The sequence below is a fragment of the Caenorhabditis elegans genome, chromosome IV, assembly GCF_000002985.6.
Source record: "Caenorhabditis elegans chromosome IV".
Classification (NCBI taxonomy): domain Eukaryota; kingdom Metazoa; phylum Nematoda; class Chromadorea; order Rhabditida; family Rhabditidae; genus Caenorhabditis; species Caenorhabditis elegans.
Genome location: NC_003282.8, coordinates 7881376 through 7902602, shown reverse-complemented (window position 1 = coordinate 7902602; position 21227 = coordinate 7881376). Strand labels below are relative to the sequence as shown.

Here is a 21227-nt window from a genome sequence, read left to right as displayed (position 1 = left end):
TGTTTTATCAAGATTTTACTTTAATTAGACGAATCAATCATTATTTATTGTGCCACATTCGTAATTACTCCTTTCTTTTTAAGATTAAATCATCTTAAAATCAATATTGTAGTGTTCAAACTGGCATCAACTGCTCAATCAACGTTGGAGTCGCTGAAGGCGGCTCGACGGAGTTCGTCGGGAGTTTCAAATCAATCAATCTCGCTTTCATCGACAACTTTATCTCAAGCTATCAGTTCAATCGATAATGGAAAAAGTGCAGTTGTGGTTGAGATTGGAAGCAAGTTAACGAAGTTTGAGTTCCACTGTTCTTAAATTTCATAATTTTACTATGTTTAGAATTGGATGTGCCGGAGAAATAACACCTCGACATATTATCCGAACAGAATACGTCGATGATGAAGGAAAATTGATAACTTCTGATGAATTATTAGCTCTAAACAATCGGAAGACTGCTACAAAGTCCACCGAGTACTACGAAGAAATTCTCTATAAATTCTTGAGGATTGTATTTTTAAAGTGAGCCTCTCTGGCCTCGATTAACTTAAAGCTTGGATTTTAGAGTTTTGGCTCCCACTGACCGTCCAGTGATATTTGTGGAAAGCATTTTCATGTCAGAATCCCTCCGCAATACCATCACCAAAATTGTTGTCGAAAAGATTCGTTGCAAATCTCTAATGTTCATGCCATCTCATGTTTGTGCCACATTTCCATTCAATACTCAAAATGCTCTCGTTGTCGATATTGGACATTCAGAATGTATCGCAGTTCCAGTTAGTTCTTATTTTTAATTTTTGAAGAGCATAAGAAAATATTTCTAGAAAAAAATCAACAAAAGAGTAATTTTTTACCATCTACAATTTTAAACAGTTAAATTTTTTTTAGAAATTCAAATTTCTATTTATGATTTATTGCAAATTGTATTTTTTTCAGATTATCGAAGGTGTGACAATGCTGAATGAGTTCGAATCAGCTCGCTCGATTTGTGGCCGACAACTTGAACGAAGAGTTCGGGAGCAAATGGAGAAATATGGTCAAATTGCAGAATTAAATGGAGAGAGACGAGCAATTACAGAAAACGATTGGCAAGATATTGATGTAAATATCTAAAACTTGAAAAAACTCAATAACTGAAGATATGTTTTAGGCGTGTAAACTTATCGAAACGCTTAGTTTATCACTCATTTGTCTGGATAAGGAACGGGCCGAAAATTGGACAAAATGGGAAGCGTCAGAAGAAGGAGAAAAACCGGATATTGAGACACTTTGCAAAGAAAGACTATTTCCGAATAATGGAAAAATATTTGTAGTTCCTCCAGTTGTATTGTAAGTTTTAAAAGTTTTTTCTTACCAGAAGTTTAAAAATTGAATGTGTTGGCAAACGTTATCAAATATCATGGAAAACTGCAATTTTTTGTTTAAAAAATGTTTATTCACAGACAAAAAGCGACATAAATTATGTTCGTACCATTTTTTCGTGAAAACTAAAGCAATGTCGCAATTTAGAGCCTCCCTCCTGACTGTTTTAATATAAATATTTTAGAACAAAAATTGGAAAAATTACTTTTGATCGACGACATCCAAAAAAGCTACGCTTCGCTTGCTTCGCTTTTTGCGTTGCTTCGCTTTTTGACTGAATAAACAAAATCCAACATTTTTTGAAAAGTTTTCCTATTATATTTCGTCATATTAGCAACAGAGAAGTTTCTAAAATTACTTATTTCTCGTAGTTAAAAAGTAAATTTTTTTAAAAACTCCTTCTATGATATCATGAAATCTGCCACCTACAGTAATCCAAACAATTTTTATTATGCTCCCTATATTATTCAAAAAAAAAAACAGAAAAAATTAAATTCTGAACTTCGATTGTAAGAGAAGCCGCGTATTACCTTTAGTACTTATTATTTCAGCGAAACAAGTACTGAAATCTTCTTCAATGAGAATCTCAATCCTACATCATTCGATCTTTCCCTTCCGAAACTTCTTCACAAGCTGGTATCAAAATGCCCGATTGATCTCCGGAAAAAGCTATTCCCAAATATACTTTTAACTGGTGGAGTCTCTACAATTCCTGGTCTCATGAAACGTTTGGAACAAGAAATTCAAGTTATCGACGAGAAAAACAATTCCAAAATTGCCGTAATTGTAAAATTCTATCAATTTTCGGAAATCAAAAACACGCCACTTTTCGTTTCCTGGCTCGGTGCAAGTCTATTGGGATCACTTCGAGAGACAATTGAACGCAAAAGTTTAACCTTGGAAGAGTGGAAAAATGGAAAATTAGCTGCTGATTGGACTGATATCATTGTAAAATCCCGTTAGAAATTTGTTTTTTTAAATGTAACTGGTGCTTTATAATTTTATTATTTATTCGCATAAATGTATGAAAAACTTAGAAAAAAAGGGCCAAAACTGTACATTAAGGGGAAGTTGGATAAAAGTTAGGAAAAATGTGTAAACTTTATTGCTGCCGTTTGCTTAAAAAATCTAATGGTGGAAGAGACGAAGTCCAGTATGAATAAGAGTTATTCCATGTTCATCACAAGCTTCTTTGATGTCATCATCACGAACTGAGCCTCCTGGATGAGCAACATAAGACACTCCGAACTGCAAAAATTATACACAATCAGTATCCCTACAACTCTTGAAAACAGGAAAGTTTTTGAATTTTTTTTTTCTTGGCGTCACACTTGTATTATTCAATTTAACAAAGCTCACTTGAACATTCAGTGTGTCTAATTTAGTTTGTTACTTCTAATCTAATTAGGAACTGTATACACTGTGGTTCAGAAATCACAAACTGAATACTACTAGAAAATTTTAAAATTATTTATTTATTTATTTAGCCGCTTTCGAACCAATTACTATGCCCAAATGTAAAAATCACGAAATACAAAATAAAAAATTGGTCTCGTGAGGTATTCGGCTACAAATCCGTCATTTCAAACGCTTCAAATTATTTTCACCGATTTCGCCAATTTTCAAGCATTTTCGACTTGGACGAAAAAATCATTAAAAACAGCGGAAAATAGAAAAAAAAACTCTAAAAATGCTAGGAAATTGGCGAAATCGGCAAAACTAGTTGAAAACGCTTGAAGTTACGGCTTAAATCATCTAACGAGACCCATGTATTGGGGGCGGATCACTTTAAAATAGCCATGGAGCGCGTTTCCACTCTAATATCAATTAAAAAAAATTTTTCGCTTTAACGCTGTAGTATTTCAACATATTAGAATACTTCGAGCATTGACCAACAATGAAAAACGTTTTTACCTGTTTAGCACAATCAACATTATCACGGAATGGAAGGAATGCATCTGAACTCATCACAACTCCTGTTTGCTGGCTCAGCCATTGTTTGCGATCATCCTGAAAATTATTCATCAAAGTTCCCCACAAATCTTCAAACCGAAAAAAAAAGAAACTCAAAAAAAATCTTATTTTCTACCAAAAAAACTAATCCTTTTCGTCTCATTTCCCTACGTCATCATCTGTCAGATTATACACTTTTGGGTCCATACACGAGGCTTAAAATGCCCAACGGGCACACACGTACCTCAGCAAGTGGCTCCACTGGCTCATTGAAATATTGCTGCCATTGGTCGATGGCAATCTGCAAAAATGAGTAAATTTTTTGTTTATTTTGAAGACTTGAAATCTTTAAAAATAGCCAAACGATTAAAGATTACAAATTTGTCACAAGAGAAAAGTACGACAAAGGTCTATTGAACTTAAAATTACAAACCTCTGAACCAAGAACTCCACTGCATAAAACATCAATAGCATTTGATTTCTCTGATCGTTTAATTGCATTCTTCCATGGAAGTGAGAGTACTGTTGGATGTTGTCGTAGCCACCTGAATTGAATAAAAACATGTGCTTGATAATCATAACGTTTTTTGATTTCTTCTAGAAATGACGAATCGATCGGTCAATGTTACACGGTTATCAGTATTATAGATATGTCCGGAAGAGAGAGACAGTGTAGGTGGAGTCATTTTAAACATTGCAATCGAGACACCTTTTTTTGTTGAAATGTATACTTTGAATTTTGTATAAAAGCTACAGTTTTAATATTTAAATTTCCTTTTTTTATGTTCTTTGTTAGTTCTGCACCCAATTACTCCTAGGTTCATGTTGAAGATAGCAATTAAAGTTTTTCCCCAAAACTATAGAAAAAATAATAGAAGATTATTCTTTTTGTTGTCAATTGTTTTCATAAACCCAAAGACAACCGAGATATAGGCAACAAAAGTTAGGAAGTATGTTCTTTTTTCTCAGAAGGTCTCGTCTGGTGCTGATTCTAGGTTACAGTTATCCTGTGGCATAAAAATATTCATGATCGTTTTTTTTTAAATTTAAATTGTTTCATTGAACATTTTTTGAACATTGTTAGTCAGAAAAAGAAACCTAAAACTTGTTTAGGAAAATCAAATTCGAGAGTCTCTCAATGCAACTTTCATTCTTTTTTTGGGATTTTCTGAGCGTGACGTAACAAATGACGTAAGTTCGGTTGGATATGATTGAGATGAATATATATTCTGTCAGTTAAAAATAGAAGATTTTGAAATTTTTGTCAAATTGAGAACTGAGGATTGTTGGAAGACTGAGCACATATGCCAGCCAGCCAGAGTTTTAGAACTGCGAATAGAAAACTTTGATTTTTATACTTTGATATGTTGAAGTACCATACTTTTTGATAAGTTTAACAGAATCAATCTGACAAATCTGGTTACAACTTCTAAGAATTGAAAGTTCTTATTTCTAAATATTCGTTCGTAATTTTCATACTCAAAAGTCAATTTCCTTGTTTATGTAATTATGTGAGTTTGCATTAATCTAATTCTTTCCTTTATCCGTTACATTCAATTCCAAGTATTCTCCAAATTTGATCCCAAATATAAAATGTCGCGCATCAGTACGTTTTGAACCCAATTTTGTCTCGAAAGTGACGTGTCAGCTGTACCCATTTTTGGGTAGTGTCCATCACAAATCCGCTCATTAATCAAATCGTCTCTTCACTCTTTTTGTCTCGTTTCTCCACTAAAACCTCTTTTAGGCTTCAGTATTGGAGCAACAAACGTCATCGCCGACGACGATCGACTGGTCAAATAAAGTGGGCGTGGCGTACTGCAACCGGCCACCAAAACGAGACGTTTGCTTAAACGGACACATAAAGGGAAGGACCCTAGACACAGTTGTCATTCCTTATTCACATTTTTTGAAGTTTTCATTTGAAACGGTAAGTGAAAGATTTTTAAGCTACGAAATTTTTAGGCTACGAAAAAGTTCAATAAGTTTTTGGAGTACATTTTCTGTTATTTGAAAGGTGAGAATATCAGCTGAAAATGAATATTATTCGTTCTTGTGCGAATATCTGAAATTTTATTGTCATTCAGATTCAGATTTTCAGATGTCTACACTGGAAACGAATATCATGATCTTACAGCAGACATTCTCATTATCAGATTTGAAAGAACATAAATTGCACTGAAAAACATATTAAAAATTTTGCTCCTTCCCTATCCAAAATATATATAATAAATAAATTAGAAATTTCATATTTTAAAATTACAGTCACAGATGAAGCCGCCGTGAATGAAAAAACTCCCAAAATGCTGATTGTTACAGTTACAGTTATCTCGCTACTGGTCAGCGTAACGCATCAATTGCTTATGTTTGATAAAGGTAAAATTCATTTAATTTTGAGCTGTGAAGATTTAATAAAAATTCTATTATTTGCCTTTTAATTGATATGTAGGTTATCAAAATTAACATATGTAGGTAGCTGGAATGGGGTTATTCTACAAAAACGACAATTATGGCATTTTGCTGTATTTGTTTCACTAAAGGATTTTATTAAAAAATTTTTTATTAAAAACAATGAGACTGAATTTTTTTAAAACGTTGGTTGAAAACTTATAGAAAATTACAAACAGGCCGATAAATTATAGATTGTGACTTTTGTGACGATTGGCGAAATTAAGGAACCTTTTGAATATATCTTTAAACATTTCAACTAGAAGGAATCTACTCCCATTCCAACTAATTATTTTCCTGCATTTTGTTTTGTAAAACTATCTTAATTTTTTAGTGGAAGACGATCATCCATGTCTGCTTGCAATGTGTGATCAAGATTCTGGATGTGTACCACTTGGATGCTCAGTTGATCAATTTGATCGAATTGGTTGTGGCTATTTTAGGCTCAATATTTATCAATTCCAGGTTAGAATTTATCAATTAAAGTCTTCCAAAAATCATTAAAAATTCAACTCCGTTTTGAACTTTTGCCACAAAAAGTCATTTTCAGCAATGCTACCAACCGGGAAAAAAAGACGAAGATACGGAAAACGAAGCCTGGATGAACTGTGCTCAAGATTATCAATGTTCTGCTTCATGTATCCGTGTAAGTTTTCTCGAAGATCGTAGATCAAACATGTACATAGTCTGCCCAGAAAATAATATTTCCAAACAAATAGAAACGCACCTAGCTGATGCTGATAGGTGATAAAAATCATTGATAAATATTGAATTTATGCCTCCAGTTTCTTGATCAACTATACAAAAATGAATTTCAAATATTTCTTTAAAAAAAAGAAGGTGACCAAAGCGTCTGTGACGTCATTACACACTTGGAAAACAATAGAGCTTCAGTTCACAAAAGACAAAAATTTATAAGGAGAAGAAAAAACGAGTTCTTTCCAGACTCTGGCCACCAAATTCCGAGTGAAATGCTATGGAAAATCAGAATGCGAGACAATTGCACGTATTCATGATGGTGGTGCGAATGGATGTAGAGATCGGGGAACAATTGGATATTGGAAAAGAGTTCGAGATTCGTGTGGTCCCGAATGTAACAAACCTATTTTTACAAGACATTTCTGATGAACATTTTTTAATACTTCAGTCGCATATTTATATTGGGAAGAGCATTTTCTGTGCCACATTGCTCTCTAATAAATAATTATTTTACTATACGGAGATTTTCGAGCTACTGAACTAAATTGAATTGATTATAATTGATGATTCAATTGTTAATTTTTAAAATTGATGTTGAAATTTCAAATCTGGGAGGAATTCGTTAAAAACAACCACACAAAGTGAGCATTTTTTCCTTTTTTATTTTTCTAGTTTCTAATTTGAGTTCTATAAGTACTCATTTTTTGTTTATCTTTTTTTTTGTTTGAATATTCCAATTAATAATTTACAATTTTTCTCGAAGTTGAGTTTTTCAAACACCATGAACTTTTGGATAGAATAAATAGAACGTTACAATTTTTTCGTTTGAGGCTCATAAATATTTTACGATTAGCTTATTTACAATCCTCATATACTTTAAGAATTTTAATTTTCAGTATTATAATTAAGATCTTCTAAAATGTTAGACTTAAATTGAAAAGAAAAAAGAGGATTCCTTCAGTGACCAATGGTTATTCATAAAAAGTTTCCTTCTCAACTTACCAATTCATTGCTTTGTCTCCAGCAAGTCTCGTACAATGGATTCGAGATTGTTGACCTGCTCCCATTCCAATGACCTAAACAAAATAATGTTGATTCAAAAATAGCTGAACGGAAATGCGCAATTATTATGAAGGTGTATGGAGGCGAAAAGAAAGGCTTTTGTTCTCAGGTGATGTACGTTTCTGCACGGACATGTGTCTTTAATGTTCAAAATAATTTTCGAAAGACGAAAAATGAATATCCAGGTGTCTGATTAAAATAGGAATTATATTACCTGTCCTCGATGAGCAAAGCAAACACTGTTTGATTGTGCATATTTCAAAGCAATTGTGGCAACAATAAGATCATCAATTGCTTGCTTGTTCAACTGAAATAAACTTTTTTTAATGCAATTGTATTTATGAAAGTTTTGCAAAAATGAAAGCATAAAATGTTTCTTGAATATTTGTAAACTTCTGATATCACTTACTTCATTAGCACTTCCGACGACATTGTTAAAAGTTTCCGCGTTAATAACTGCATTGTTCCGTTTCTGTCGAAGTCTCAACCCGAATACGGTTCGTTCTTCAGTTTCAGATGGTAGATAATTTGGGTTAATCTAAACATATTTAATGGCAGAATGAATAAATGAACATACATACCTTGAGAACACAGTAATTACCATTCTTCTTCTTTGCAAGAAGAGACAATGCAGCCGGATCAAAGTCCGGAGCAACAACTCCATCAGATACTTCTCTGTAAACGTTTTCATCTTTAAAATCGAAGACTTACATTTTTTACCTGTTAATAATTTTAGCCGTAAGTTCATCACATTTTTCGGAGAGGGCAATGAAATCACCAAAAGATGACATTCTGTCTGCACCTAAAAGTACAAAACTATAGATATTTTAATGAAATCAGTGTAAACATTTGTATTGAGCAAATATTTTTAAAGCCCTTATCTCAACATTGAGATACAATTTGCTCCAAATTAAACGAAAAAGCCTAACATATAATCAAGGAGTCGGCGACATGATCTCCTTCTTTCCTCCGAATAACAATACATAAAACTATGAGAATAACACAGAAACAAAAGCAGTGCATATTTAATAAGTGAGGCTTTTGCTCTCATACCGATAGAGGGTGCAATTCTTTGAAGTCGATCAGCAATCATCCAATCCTGTTCTGAACAGATGGAAAGAAAAATGTGCAAGGATAGGAATAGAAAAGTGGTTAGTTTTCAAACAGAACATAATTATGAAGGGACTTTGTGCAAAAAAAATTAAAAATAAACCAGGAAAACTGTAAGTGAAAGGATAGAAAATCACTCTGTGATGTGCAATCTTTCATTAAATATAATTACCTCTTGCACGAGCATATGCTGCAGCTAATGAAGGTTTTTTTGTATCGATCGGAAGATCAGAAACCATACAGCAAGCAGCTTCAGTTTCGTTTAAAGGAAGACCAACAGCAGCTCCTGAAATCAGTTATTGTAACCTATTAACCCGTAGATTTGGATGCTTTATCAAAATTTGATGCATACTTAACTACGGACAAGATTAGAATTTTCTACAAAAATAAAAATATATCACAATTTCCACAGACCACGGCCGTCTCATAATCAAACATAGTGGTAGCGGCATGATTAATTTTCAATTGGTCCGTAGCAACACTGTGGGGTTTTCAACTAAAAAAAATTTCAGAAAATTTCCCGGCTTAGTTTATTTGACATGGAATCGATGTTACTGTATTTCAAACACGCAACGAAACTTTTAATTTTTTTGTTTTTTGAGTAATTGATTTTCCAGTTTTTTAAAAGATGTTTGAGCACCGAAAAGTTTAATTTTTTTCCCGTTTGAGAACCCCTTAAAAATCAGACTTTGTGCGTAGGGGTTTACTAATGGTGGAAAGGTTGGCCTAAAAATTTAACTTTCTGAATGATACAAAGTTCAGAACTGCATGCCAATAAGCAGCCGAATTATAGTACTTTTTAAAAAATTGGACTGTTTCAAATTCCAAATTAATAAAAAAATAAATTAAACCGCTTACCTGCCGGTGAAACATGCTTAAAAGAAGCAGCTGCTGGCATTTTTGTAGCATCACTGAGTTCCTTGACCAATTGCCATCCATTCAAACCATCCAATATGTTGATGTATCCCGGTGAACCATTGAGCACTGCAACCGGCATATTTCTAGTTTAGAACTAGAATATGGAAAACCCAAATTCTATTATATACCTCTCATTAGACATGCACAGATATTATTATTATTGATATTGAATTGGAAACAATAAGAAAGGAAGAAAAGCTCAAAAGAATAGAAGAACACGAAATGATATGAGTGGCCGATGAGACCACATCATCACATACATTTTTGATGACTACATACTTCTAGACTTCTTTTAAAGATGAACAAGGAAACAAAGAACAAACCTTTGATTGGCATTTCGTCCTCTACTATGTACAATTCAGCATCATCCTTTTGATGCGGATTTGTGCCTGAAAATAGTAAAATAAATTGAAAATTGCCAAGAAACATTTATAAAACGATCAAAAAGTTCTTAAACTCAAATACACCTGGAACAATTATTAAACAACGTAGATTTTCTCGGAAGTCTAGAGAACAATGTAGTGCCCAAAGAGTTTGTTGGAACAATTTTGAAGATTTCTACGAAGAAATGAAACCAGTTTTTGGTTCAAAAACTTGTAAAAAACAAGAAGTTATTATCTAGATAGTTTCATAGATAGATAATTTCATTAATTATTTCTATAATAGAAAAAAAAACATTGGGAGTGAACATGAAGCATCTCGAAAGACTTGTAAAATTTGAAGTGTACTCGAAAAAAAAAATTTGCTCTTTTGAATTGATGCGCTCATGATTTAAGCACATTTATTTTGGGGACCAAAGATCTTCAATCATCAAGTAGGAGCTATTAGAAACAAAAAAGAACATGTTTGTAGATTTACACATAAGACAATAGGGCTCTAGTGAAGTATGGAGAGGAACGAAATTCTCTAGGGGCTCGCCCTCTTTCTTCAAATATTTCTGCTCCTTGACACCCCATCCGTTTTTTAGTGTGACAAATGCCTGTCAAATGGTTCACTCATCAAAAATGAGAGAACTTATTGATAAAGGAATTGACTTATTTTGACAGCTATAGTCATCTCATGCTTTTTGAGAAGAATTGTTGGATTGGAACATGAAAAAATTCTCGAAATTTCACAAAAATTATAAACATGAAAATTAAAAAATAAAAATTATAAAAATTATTAAAAATTATAAAAAAATTATAAGAATTATAACATAAGAGTGTTTTGGTGTTTTGGATTTTTACTCATTCTGAATATTTTTAAAGGGCTTTCGACTATATGTATCTCATCTTACTATTAGTCTAATTAGAACAATCAACTTGATGAATAATATATTTTAAAACATCTAAAATGAATTGCAAATTACAGTAACCTACCGTATCTAAGAGGCAGCGCCCGTTCGCCGTTTCCAGCGAACCGACGGCGCATGAATCCGCTGATTGATTCGTCGTACGACGTCGTGTGTTCGAAAGCCTGCAAAATAAAAAAGACGTTTGAAATATTTTAGAAACTTCTTTTCAAAGAAGTGTTTGTTTTTCTTTCTTTCTCTTTTTTTTTGACCCAATCAGATGTCACCCAAACCTTATTTCCTCTGTGCATTTGCCCGTATATTCTATCAAAAAGACGTGAATTGCTCTGTGAACGGTGTCGTGAGTCATCATTTATAGGAGGTGGTGGTTGTTTCCATTTGTAAGCCATTGATGATATCCGAGACATTTTTGTGGATATTTTAGAGACAAATGTCACGGAATGGCTGAGGATATTCAATTGTTGATGAGTGAATAAAGAATAGAGGACAAATAATCACGGAATGGTAGAATTTGATGAAAATTTGATTATTTCCTTTAGTCTCCTATGTAAGTCCAATTTTCAACATGTAAAAAAGACGAATACATAGTACATTATTAGGGTATTAGAGACAAAACCAATTTTTAAATGCACATGGATTGCCGTTTGAATACACTTTTCCATAAATTCATTAGCACATTAAAAGTGTCTAAGTGATTTTGAACAAAAAAACTAAGAATTCATCAAAAAAGTGAGACTGACCTGGAAACGAGTTAGTGGAATAATTTTCATTTCTACAGTAGTAATTGTCAACTGTCAAAGTGGAGCAAGACTATTCGAGGCTACAAGCCCCATAGAGAAAATACGATCACGAAAATTTACTTTTTTTAAGACTCAGCGAAAAGCATAAAACCAATAAAAATGTTTCTATAGGGGTCAGAAAAACACATAACAATAATTTGAATGGTTAGGAAACGTATCTAATTTCACTCAAGCTGCCGGAATTTAAGAAAATATTGGAATGCTTCCGGGACTTGAAAAAATTGAAACTGATTGATCCGTGAACAAAAATTGGGAAAAATTGAACGAAATTGTGACACGGACGAATTCATTTAAAAAGGTTTCTTGAAAATCGTCTCGCACCAATCGGATATCCGTTTTCTTCACTGAAGCGAATAGGAAACCTTTGACTTTTTCCATAACTTTTATTTATTTTCTTTTTTCTTGTCTCCTCTAAAATGTCGGCATTGAACACAAAGAAAAAGAATGCATAATGCGAGGACAAAATACATAAATATTCATTTATATAGATTGGTCATCTTTTGGCTTTAAAAAAGCGACGACAAATGAGTTTGCACCCAGAGGAAAGTAGCACAAAGAGCAACTTGATAGCCGGAAGAAACCGAATTGTGGGAATTTAGAAAAGTGAGGTGTTGTGTGAAGAGAAAGAGAGAACATATTATTTGGAAATAGATCATTTCTGCATAGGTCAATTGGGTAGCTGGTAACGTATATTTCTCAGCTTCAGAAGCCTCGATTAGTGTTAAAACTAATAAACCGTATAATCTATATTACTATAGTTGAAATTTGACTATACTAGTTTTTACTGAAGATGGCCAACATTGTGAGTATTTCAGTAAGTATTTAATAAAATTAAAAAAAAAAAATAGAGAGAGAGATCTACGACTTGGGTTTTCATAATTTTGTGTAAGGTGATTTTTTGCTTTGTTGTTTGAAAAAGTCATTTTTTTAATAGCATTCCCTTTTAGATTTTGAAACAATAAAATCAAGCCAAAAATATATTATTAAGGCATGCAATACTAATTTTCAGACACCCATTTAGATGCAAAACTATTAGAGAGCTGCAGAACTAATAGAACTAATAGAAGCGTAGTTACTAATAGAAGAAATACGGTAACTGAAACAGCAATAAATTTGATCAGATCAAAACATAAAAATCATTTTCACAATTTGATCAACCACGTGACAGTCTTTTCTAACATAGTGTTTCGCGATTTTTTTCTCGACGAACAATTAGATTCAGTTTGTGAAACTCATTCCCAGGAGAAGGCTCTGACAAGACGGACACAAGAACTTTGTGTACCTGATTGCCCAAATTGCTTTTTTCTTCGTTTTTTCTTCAAAATTGTGTGTGTCCCAAAAGGCATAGAGAAATAAAACGGAATAGTTTGCAAAAGTGAAACTATGTCTTCAATTGAAGCAACACAAACCTCCGCTTCTACTCACAGGATCCTTCCGTTTTTCGAAAGTTTATGACCGATAGAAAGAAGAGTGCGGGACCCTTTTCTCGGACCGAAAAACGTTGAAATTCAGTCGGGTCGGTCGGAGCAAGGACAAAAGAGAAGTTGATGAGAATGAGGGGGATTAGAGCAACACTGAAACATTGAAGAGAAGAATGGTGACCTAAATGAGCAGAAGAACACACAGTGGAAAAAATAAGTTCAAGAGAACTTATGATTTCTGGGCTTTAAAAGTAATAAGTGTTGATTATGATGCAAAATGAGTTCTCTGATTACTTTTGTTTTTTTAACTGTAAAACAAGCATGCGGTTACTTGGGCTCTTATCAATGAAGGGATTTTGAATAAATACTCTTTTAAAAGTCCAAAAGGACCTAAAAATGAACATAAAGCTTGCCAAAAGTTTCCCGATTTTTCGAAAATTTTCAGTCAAATTTTTTTCACAAACTGATAATTTGCAAAGAACATTCCTGCAAAACACATCTACAAGTTCCTAGAAAAATAGAAAACATGAAAAGAATCGGAGTTTCAGTCTGGTGAGCAATGAACAAAGATTCGACTGAAATGGATTGGATTTGAGACGATAATGGTGTCACGAAGAGTTTTTGTTATTTTCATTTTTTTTCAGAAAAGGAGAGAGAGAGAGAGAGATAAAACAAAACGAAGACAGATGGTCGAGGGAGGAGTCAGGTTAGGGATGGTGGCAAATTGAATCGACGTCTTCTTTTGTTGGCAAGAGACCGCTCGGAAAAGGATCAGTTCTCTGACGAACAAAACCGGAAATTGATGGAAAAGTGGGGGGAAAGTTTAGAAATTGAGAAGTGAAGAGCCAATGAGCACTTTCTTCAGAGCACTTGAAATTAATCGGAAGAAAATGTGCCAATACTTTTCGACGCCTTCTTTGGTCTTTATTTGACATCTGTGACAACTTCTGTCGAATTAAAACTTTTTCGAACGAATTTCAAACGAGAAGGACATTCTGAGAGCAACACAGAATGTATAGTTGGATCAAACTCTAGAGGTCAACTTCTTCTAAATATCTGTATTCGAACTTCCGAATAGTTATTCAGATATGAGTCCTTAGCGCTGTCTAAACCCGGAAAAAACTCTAAATAATCCGATTTTTTCAAATTTCAAGTTGATGTGGCAAAATACACAAGAAGTCTGAAGAATTACGTCTCCCTGAAGATCTCAAAAAACGGTGAGAGATTGATAAACCCCTTGCAGTTCCGCCCACTTTTTGCCATTTTTCAAAGTTTTTCTTCTCAATGTATTTTTGTTACTTTGTAAGTTTGAAGTGACAAAAAAAGGGAAAAAAGGATTTCTTCTCTAAAAATTTTGTTTCAAGATGGTAGATCTTCAGACGAGAGCATCGAGTAGTTCAAAGATTTAATATTCTTTTATTTACTTAAAAAAAAAAAAAACTTCAGAACCTCCGCCAACGCACATCTCCTCAGATTCAAGGAACTCGAAATATTTGGAAAATAGAAAAAAAAAAGAAAAACAACAAAGAATGCTAGGAACCGCTCGGATTGTGACTAGAAAAAGGTTAGGTAAGCTCCTGTGAGAGGCGTGGTGAACTTTTTGGAATAATTGATGAAATTGTGTAGAATGTGGGAGAAGTAATGACGTTAGCAGTGTGTTGAACAGCTTTGATCAGAATGCAGTTAATGATTAAGTAGAAATTTCTTTTTGTTGGTAGTTTTCAGGCTCTATCAACTTGAGAACTTTTTTAAAGGCACATTTTTGGAGCGGTTTACTTACGGTAATTACCACCAATGTTTTGAAAATTGGTTACTTAGTTGGCAAAACTTGAGCAAGGCGTTGCACATACCATACCAAAATATGATCCAACATCCATGTTTTAAAATCATTTCATTGATAAAGTTTGTATGAAAGACTAGTAAAAGTTGGATCATATTTGATTCAGAAAAGTCTTACTTGAAAGGTATGCCAACTTCTTAATCAGAGATTTTATTTTTTAAGTAAAAGTAGTTCAAGAGATTGACATATAATTTTAAATTCCAAGTTTGAACTTCACAAATTCAAATTCAAAAAAAACCCAAGGTGAAACTTGAGCAAGACTTGGGCGACGCTTGTCAAACTTCTTATTAAAGTTATCACTTTCTGGAAAATTTTTTTATAAGGCCTTTTGTGAGGTCTCTTCGCCAGTGTTTGTTGATTAACGAATATTGCTGTAAACTTCAACAAATATAACCTTTGAAAACAGAATGATAAATTAGTGTAGAACACAATAACCAGTAGAATTTTTCTCTATTCTCATTTTTATATGGATTTCTCGAGAAATAGAAACTTAAAAACTTAGTAAATATGATAATCATCGAGTCGAAGATTTAAAGAAAATCAAATGTAAATTTAAACAATGTCTCAAAATAAAAAAATGTAAAAGCTGAAAAAAAAGAATGAATGCGCGTCAACTAGTTTCTCTTGGCCATCGTGGGGCTCCATAAAATCTTTCTGCACAAAGTTTATTACCGCTTTTGGGTTGTGTCCCATTTTCACTCATCATTTTGAAAAATTAGGACAGATAGAATGAGACTAAGGTCTCATTGAGAGAAAAAGACTGAGAAAAAGATTTGGGTGACATTCATCTGAAACTTTGGTTTACCAAAAATTGAATTGACTCACCTTTAAGGCTAGAAGTTGGCGACGTTCGCGGGTAGTTCCTCCGGATTTTAACTGTAAAATTTAATTTTAGACGTTGACGCTGATTGTTTAGATATATAGGTTGTATGGCAATTTTAGAAACACCTGTGAAAATATCTGAGTGATCTAAGAATATTTTTGAGATCTGTTTATAAATTATTTTTAATTTAATATTAAAAAAAAAGATTGGAATTGATTATTCGACCGACTTCTTAGAAAACCTCAAAAATTTTTCGTGGAATGTTTAAAAGACAAGAAAATCATGAGTTTCTAGAACTGGAACCACTGCAAAACTCTCAAGAGAGCAATTTCCACTTTTTAAAAACAGGAACAGAAAAACGTGGTAAAGTAACAAAAATAGGAAAATAGAAAAAAAGGCTTTAACACGAAAAAACTTATGACGTCGCCGTCCACCCAGTTTTGGATCATTTATAAAGAGTTGGTGTTCTCTTGAGATATTTCTTTCTTTTTTTAACCAAAAAGTGGGTTGGTAAGGGTCTTCGACGACAAATGGCTCCCTCAAGGAACTTGCGGAGCGTGTCAAAATATTTCATTCATTCTTTTAGCTTCATCTCCCTTTTTTTGGCTTTTCGGGTTAAAAAGAGAATACAAGAAAAGCGTGGTGATAAGTTATATGAAGGATCCTTGTTTTTATTTGTGGATTGCTGTGATCAAGAAGCTTTAACATCGTTTGAAGAACGAATCGATGAACAAGGAAATGTCTGTGCTCATTTTAGAGCCTACGTAATGTGCATTTAAAAAATGTAGTGACAGAAAATCACAATTAACTTGAAAAAAATAGTTCTGAAATTTGTTTAGTTAGGGATGTCAAACCGGAATTAATAGGACGTCCAGCATTCGCTTTTACTAATACTGGACGAGCAGGTACTATTTTTTCGGCGTTGCAATTAAATTTTTTTCTTTTCAAAAACCAGATTGCATGACTTTGGCTTATTGCAATAAATGAACATAGTTTTTGTTTTAAAATTCGTAAAGTTTGGAGCGAGAAGTGAAATCTGAACGTTTTTCACCACATCCAAGGTTTTCCAGTTGTTCTCAAAATCATGAAACTTTTTGGAAACATCCGAAATTGTTATCTGGTTCCGAATAATCTCTAAACAAGTAAATTTTTGGCTCAAAATATGTTCAATAAAATTAAAAAACTGGCAAGTGAACTGTAGAAAAAAAATCATATAAATATCTGATAACAATGTTTAATCATTGTAATTTAGTAGCTTAGTATTATTTCCCACATATTTATTTACTGGCCTTATTGAAGCTTTCATCGGTTGTGATGATTTATTAACCATCTAAAACTAACCTCCGAAATGATATGATCGTAGTCAGCAGGATCACAGATCACACTGACACGTTCGTGATTCTTGGCAGCTGCTCGAAGAAGCGTGACTCCTCCTGAAATTGAGAATGTAGTTGAAATCGAACGTTTCATTCTCTTTTATAGCTACAATGAAAATGGACCCACGGGGACAATTGAAGGTTTATAGATTTACTCTCTGATGTCCTACTGTACAATTAATAATAAAACCGGACACAACAACATTTTAAGAATATGAGTTTATATTGTGATATAGATTCTAGAAAAAATCTGGGCGGGTTTTACATACCCGGAAAAACAGGAAAAAAGGTGAAAGATTCATGAAACAAAAGCCCTTTTAATGGGATAAAAATGTAGGAAACGGTTGGAAAAACAAATACAATGGGTACAATTGAACGAATATTTCCACTTTTTTGTACTTTGTGCTAAGATCATAAAATGTCTATAACCTTATCCTTTTTTTAATATTAAAAAAACCATTCGATTAGAAGTTATAATATGGAAATTTCAATGATACCAAAAACTAGAGCTCAAGCTTTACGAAATGATGCATTCGTAAGATTTGCTCCTTTAAATGTTTCTGAAAGAATTTTCTGAAGATGATCACAGATTATATGAACTTATTGAGAGGAAGTATAGAATGAAAGTGTAAACGAATTATTATTTTCTCAGTTTTTTGTTGGTTGTATTGTCTTTTTTTGTGAATTCTCCAGCTTCCGTGTTAATTGAATTTATATTTTGAGGAACTAAAAAAGACGAACAAGAAGAAAATATAATTGTTTTGGTGTCAGAAAGGATTTAGGAAGGGAGAAGAACAATACATACATGTTTTCACAGTGATAAGTAGAGAACGATTTTTCAGAACCTGAACGTGCCCAATTTCACGAAATTGATATTTCAATTAGCTCAAATAAAACTACTTGATCATAGTATTGTATGTGATAATATTGCCAATTATTAAATCATTCACTAATGCTAAAATGACGAATTACATAACATAGTAAAACTTATCAAAAATCTTGAATTTTTATTTTCATCCAAAAGTGACAATTTTCCCCCTATCATAATAATGGAAGGCGACCGAAATATTATTTTTTATACAAAAAATATATTTTGATAATGTTTAAATTATTTTCAATTGAACATTGTAAGTCTTTGAAAATGCAAGAATGGTCTATTTCATTGACGAACATCCGTTTTAACTTGATTGAATTATTAGCTTGAAGTAGAATTACACCCCTTAAAATTATATGCTATTCCAATGAACTATAATATTTGGTAACTTATTTAAAAACAGGATGAACACTTTAAATTTGAAAAAATTCAACTTTTTAATCTAGGCCGTATGTTTTGGTTATGAAGTTCTGCTAAAATGATTTTCTGATTTCAATTTAAGCTGTTCCTGTGAAAAAATGTTGATGTTTGGTTTAGGGTTAGAAGTCACGAAAGGAGCAAAATAAGTCAAGTGCATAAATTGAAATCAAAAGGAACAAGGGGAAAAAGAAAGATGGCAACATAAAACAAAGTCAATTTTCCGGATGAATAAACTCAAAAAAAGAAAGAAATAAACGAACCAATGTCAATGTTCTCAACAGCTTCTTCTACAGAGCAATCCTTGGATTGAACAGTTTTTTTGAATGGATACAAGTTGCAAACCACCACTGAGACGAATGAAATGTTGTGTTTCTGGAAGAAAGAAAATAACCAAAAAATACAAGGAAGGAAAAGAAGATGAAACAAATTCAATTGAAAATAGAAAGAGAAGGTAATTGAATAGACACGGGCGGTAGAAACTGACACGTAGGCTTGCTCTCGGTGCATCATAACAACACCCCAATCAGTTGTGTTCGTTGATTTTTACGCCAATTTTTATGGATGTTCCAAGTTTAATTTTACTCTATGGTTGATGACGAAAGTTGAAGGTTTACAGATTATCTCACAAAAATCTTATTTTCACTCTGAATTGATAAAATATTTCTAAAAATACACAATAGAATTTCAAATAATATAATGTTCCTGGAGTATTATTTTTTGATTATCTCAGAGATTCAATGTTTATCCTGAAATGCAATATGACTGTAATACAATTTTCCGGCAAACAAAGTTTTTTGACTAATATTTTGCCGTTCTCCGTTCAACTGAACGCTAACTTTATGAAATTTTTTTTCGGTTTCTAATTAATAATTTAATTTTAAAGGTGACATATCTCAACTTTGTCTCAAAGTGTTCTAGCCATCAGGGCTGGCACTTTAATCCCAACAAGAGGCAAGACATAGGTTGCGAAATGCGCAAGTAACAAAAAATTGATTCAAAAAAATCCGAAAAAACTCTCTAACCCGTTTTCCAAAAAATTGTAATCCAACTTCAAAAAATTAACAAACAATTGTCAAAGTTTCAGATTAGACTAACTTTTTTTTTAAACAAAAGCGAGATATAATGTTTATTTAAAAAAAAATTATATAATTCGAAATAAGAATTGAAATTTGAATGAAGTCGTGACGACAAAATGAAGAAAAAGAGGACGAAAAATTGTCTTCTAATCTTCTTTTTGTCTCCTTCTCAACTCTTTATTTTCACGAGATAAGCCTTCTTCATCTGACGAAAGGACCAACTTTTTGTCACCCGTTAGCCCTTCTTTTTTTGGTTTTTTTTCTTCACTTCATTCTATTCAATCATGAATTCGATTAAACTAAGTAATGGTGAAATCTTTCAAGCCAGTACAAAGTTCATTTTGTGAGATTCCCGGAAGTTCTACAAAATCCGATCTTTTGTCAGAATTGTTTTGCACAAATGTTGCAAATTTATTTATTTCCACTTAATATAATTTGCAAGTTTCAGTTGAAAACGGTTCGACAACAAACAAGTTAGTTTACAAATAAAAAAAATTCAAAAAAAAAAGAAAATAAGCTATCTCACCTCTAGATCCTTTCGATCACTTTCCGTATCTCTTGCCAAGATTCCTCCATGAACGGCAGGATGCAGAGTTTTAACTCTTCCACCAAGCATCTCAGGAAACTTTGTTACATCTGCCACATCATGAACATCAATTCCTTGATCTCTGATCGCTTTCGCTGTTCCACCGGACGCAATAAGTGTTAAGCCAGCAGATACAAGTCCATGAGCAAGAGGAATAAGTCCTGTCTTGTCAGAGACCGATATAATGGCTGAAAATTAAAAATGTTTAGCTTTATACTTGCAGTTTATTTTAGTTCATTATTGTAGTAGTTTTCATTTGTTAAATACACAAAAAAGGGTTTTCCAAATCAAGGAGCGAGGTGGGTGAGGTTAGAGGCGGGGAAGAGGTGCCCCCGTAACGCCTCGACCTGGTGGAATGTCTAGTTCAATAAATAATTTTAAAGAATAGAAATGAATTATATTTATTCCGGGATTGCTTGAAAAATTAATTTAAAAAAATTCAAAATGAAATTACTTACCAAGTGATTTTCCGTCGGTCATTTCACACAATTCGTCGATGTATTGTATCAAGTCGATAGTCTTGTAAAATTCAATTTCTAACATTTTGTTTAATATTTTTTATTCGAGACGTAAAAATCACACAAAATAAAAAATGAACAAGGAACCAAAAAACACTAAAAATAGAAACTTTTGAGATAATCACAGGAAAACGATGGATGAGGAGAGCATGAGTTTATGCATTTATAAGTATTATTTTGTGAACTTTGAAATCTTGAACATTTTTGGAAAAATACACTCAGAAATTGGCAACTTTTTCAATGAAAAATGTCTTTTAGACTGGTCAAATTGAACAGTGTTGCTCAATTTTTCAATTGATAAGATAAATTTGATAACGAGGCAAATATTATTGTGTTTTTATTGCTTGTAGATGAAAGAATTAATAATCGAAAAAAAATCAGAAGTAGAAAATAAAAAGAACTTTGAAATCGATTTTAAATATCGCAAATATTATATAACTTTGAAATCTGTGTTGGTGTTTCAAAAACCAATAAAAATCTAATGTTTCTCTGTTCTTATAATAAAATCAAAGCTTCGAATTGGAGATATACGTACATTAATTTTTTTTTCTCGATTTGCCAGAAAATCTTCAAAATTTCAAAAAAAAATTCAATCGGTAGTTTCCCTTGATAACAAAACACAAACATTTTTATTATGAAGTGATGGTGTCTCT

The 21227-nt window shown here is 32.7% G+C and overlaps 3 protein-coding genes and 3 non-coding genes across 8 annotated transcripts; 5 read left to right on the top strand and 1 right to left on the bottom strand.

The window, feature by feature from the left end:
* Positions 1-331: 331 nt before the first annotated feature.
* Positions 332-2400, top strand: arp-11 (Actin-related protein 10; the record flags this gene model as incomplete). Its single annotated transcript, NM_068913.6, has 5 exons — positions 332-519; positions 563-773; positions 934-1098; positions 1148-1326; positions 1911-2400. 5 exons carry the CDS (start codon positions 332-334, stop codon positions 2320-2322), a joined length of 1155 nt encoding a protein of 384 aa, NP_501314.2. The 3' UTR covers positions 2323-2400.
* On the bottom strand, positions 2346-20577 carry atic-1. Of its 3 annotated transcripts, NM_001380345.3 has the most exons (19): positions 20515-20577; positions 19997-20244; positions 18655-18766; positions 17066-17157; positions 15727-15777; positions 10908-11004; positions 9873-9938; positions 9490-9615; positions 8804-8917; positions 8575-8625; positions 8242-8323; positions 8103-8196; positions 7931-8059; positions 7736-7828; positions 7462-7535; positions 3746-3857; positions 3557-3613; positions 3274-3369; positions 2346-2607 (listed from the first exon to the last, which is right to left on the bottom strand). In NM_001380345.3, the coding sequence occupies exons 7-19, from the start codon at positions 9883-9885 to the stop codon at positions 2488-2490; spliced, it is 1161 nt and encodes a 386-aa protein (NP_001367679.1). In that variant the 5' UTR covers positions 9886-9938; positions 10908-11004; positions 15727-15777; positions 17066-17157; positions 18655-18766; positions 19997-20244; positions 20515-20577; the 3' UTR covers positions 2346-2487. The 3 variants fall into 3 exon arrangements, with proteins under 3 accessions (NP_001367679.1, NP_741452.2, NP_001023101.2); NM_171912.8 differs by lacking the exon at positions 8575-8625 and having other exon boundaries at positions 2353-2607; positions 20515-20575; NM_001027930.5 differs by lacking the exons at positions 8575-8625; positions 15727-15777; positions 17066-17157; ... (1 more) ...; positions 19997-20244; positions 20515-20577 and adding an exon at positions 11113-11286 and having other exon boundaries at positions 2358-2607.
* On the top strand, positions 5060-6974 carry ilys-4 (lysozyme). Its single transcript, NM_001392338.1, has 5 exons — positions 5060-5242; positions 5578-5688; positions 6095-6225; positions 6311-6406; positions 6706-6974. The coding sequence occupies exons 2-5, from the start codon at positions 5616-5618 to the stop codon at positions 6883-6885; spliced, it is 480 nt and encodes a 159-aa protein (NP_001379820.1). The 5' UTR covers positions 5060-5242; positions 5578-5615; the 3' UTR covers positions 6886-6974.
* On the top strand, positions 5885-5905 carry 21ur-14878. Its single transcript, NR_131577.1, has one exon.
* On the top strand, positions 8074-8094 carry 21ur-10093. Its single transcript, NR_056254.1, has one exon.
* Positions 17033-17115, top strand: C55F2.3. Its single transcript, NR_001504.1, has one exon. It is a non-coding gene; the product is annotated as a small nucleolar RNA C55F2.3 (small nucleolar RNA).
* Positions 20578-21227: the final 650 nt, after the last annotated feature.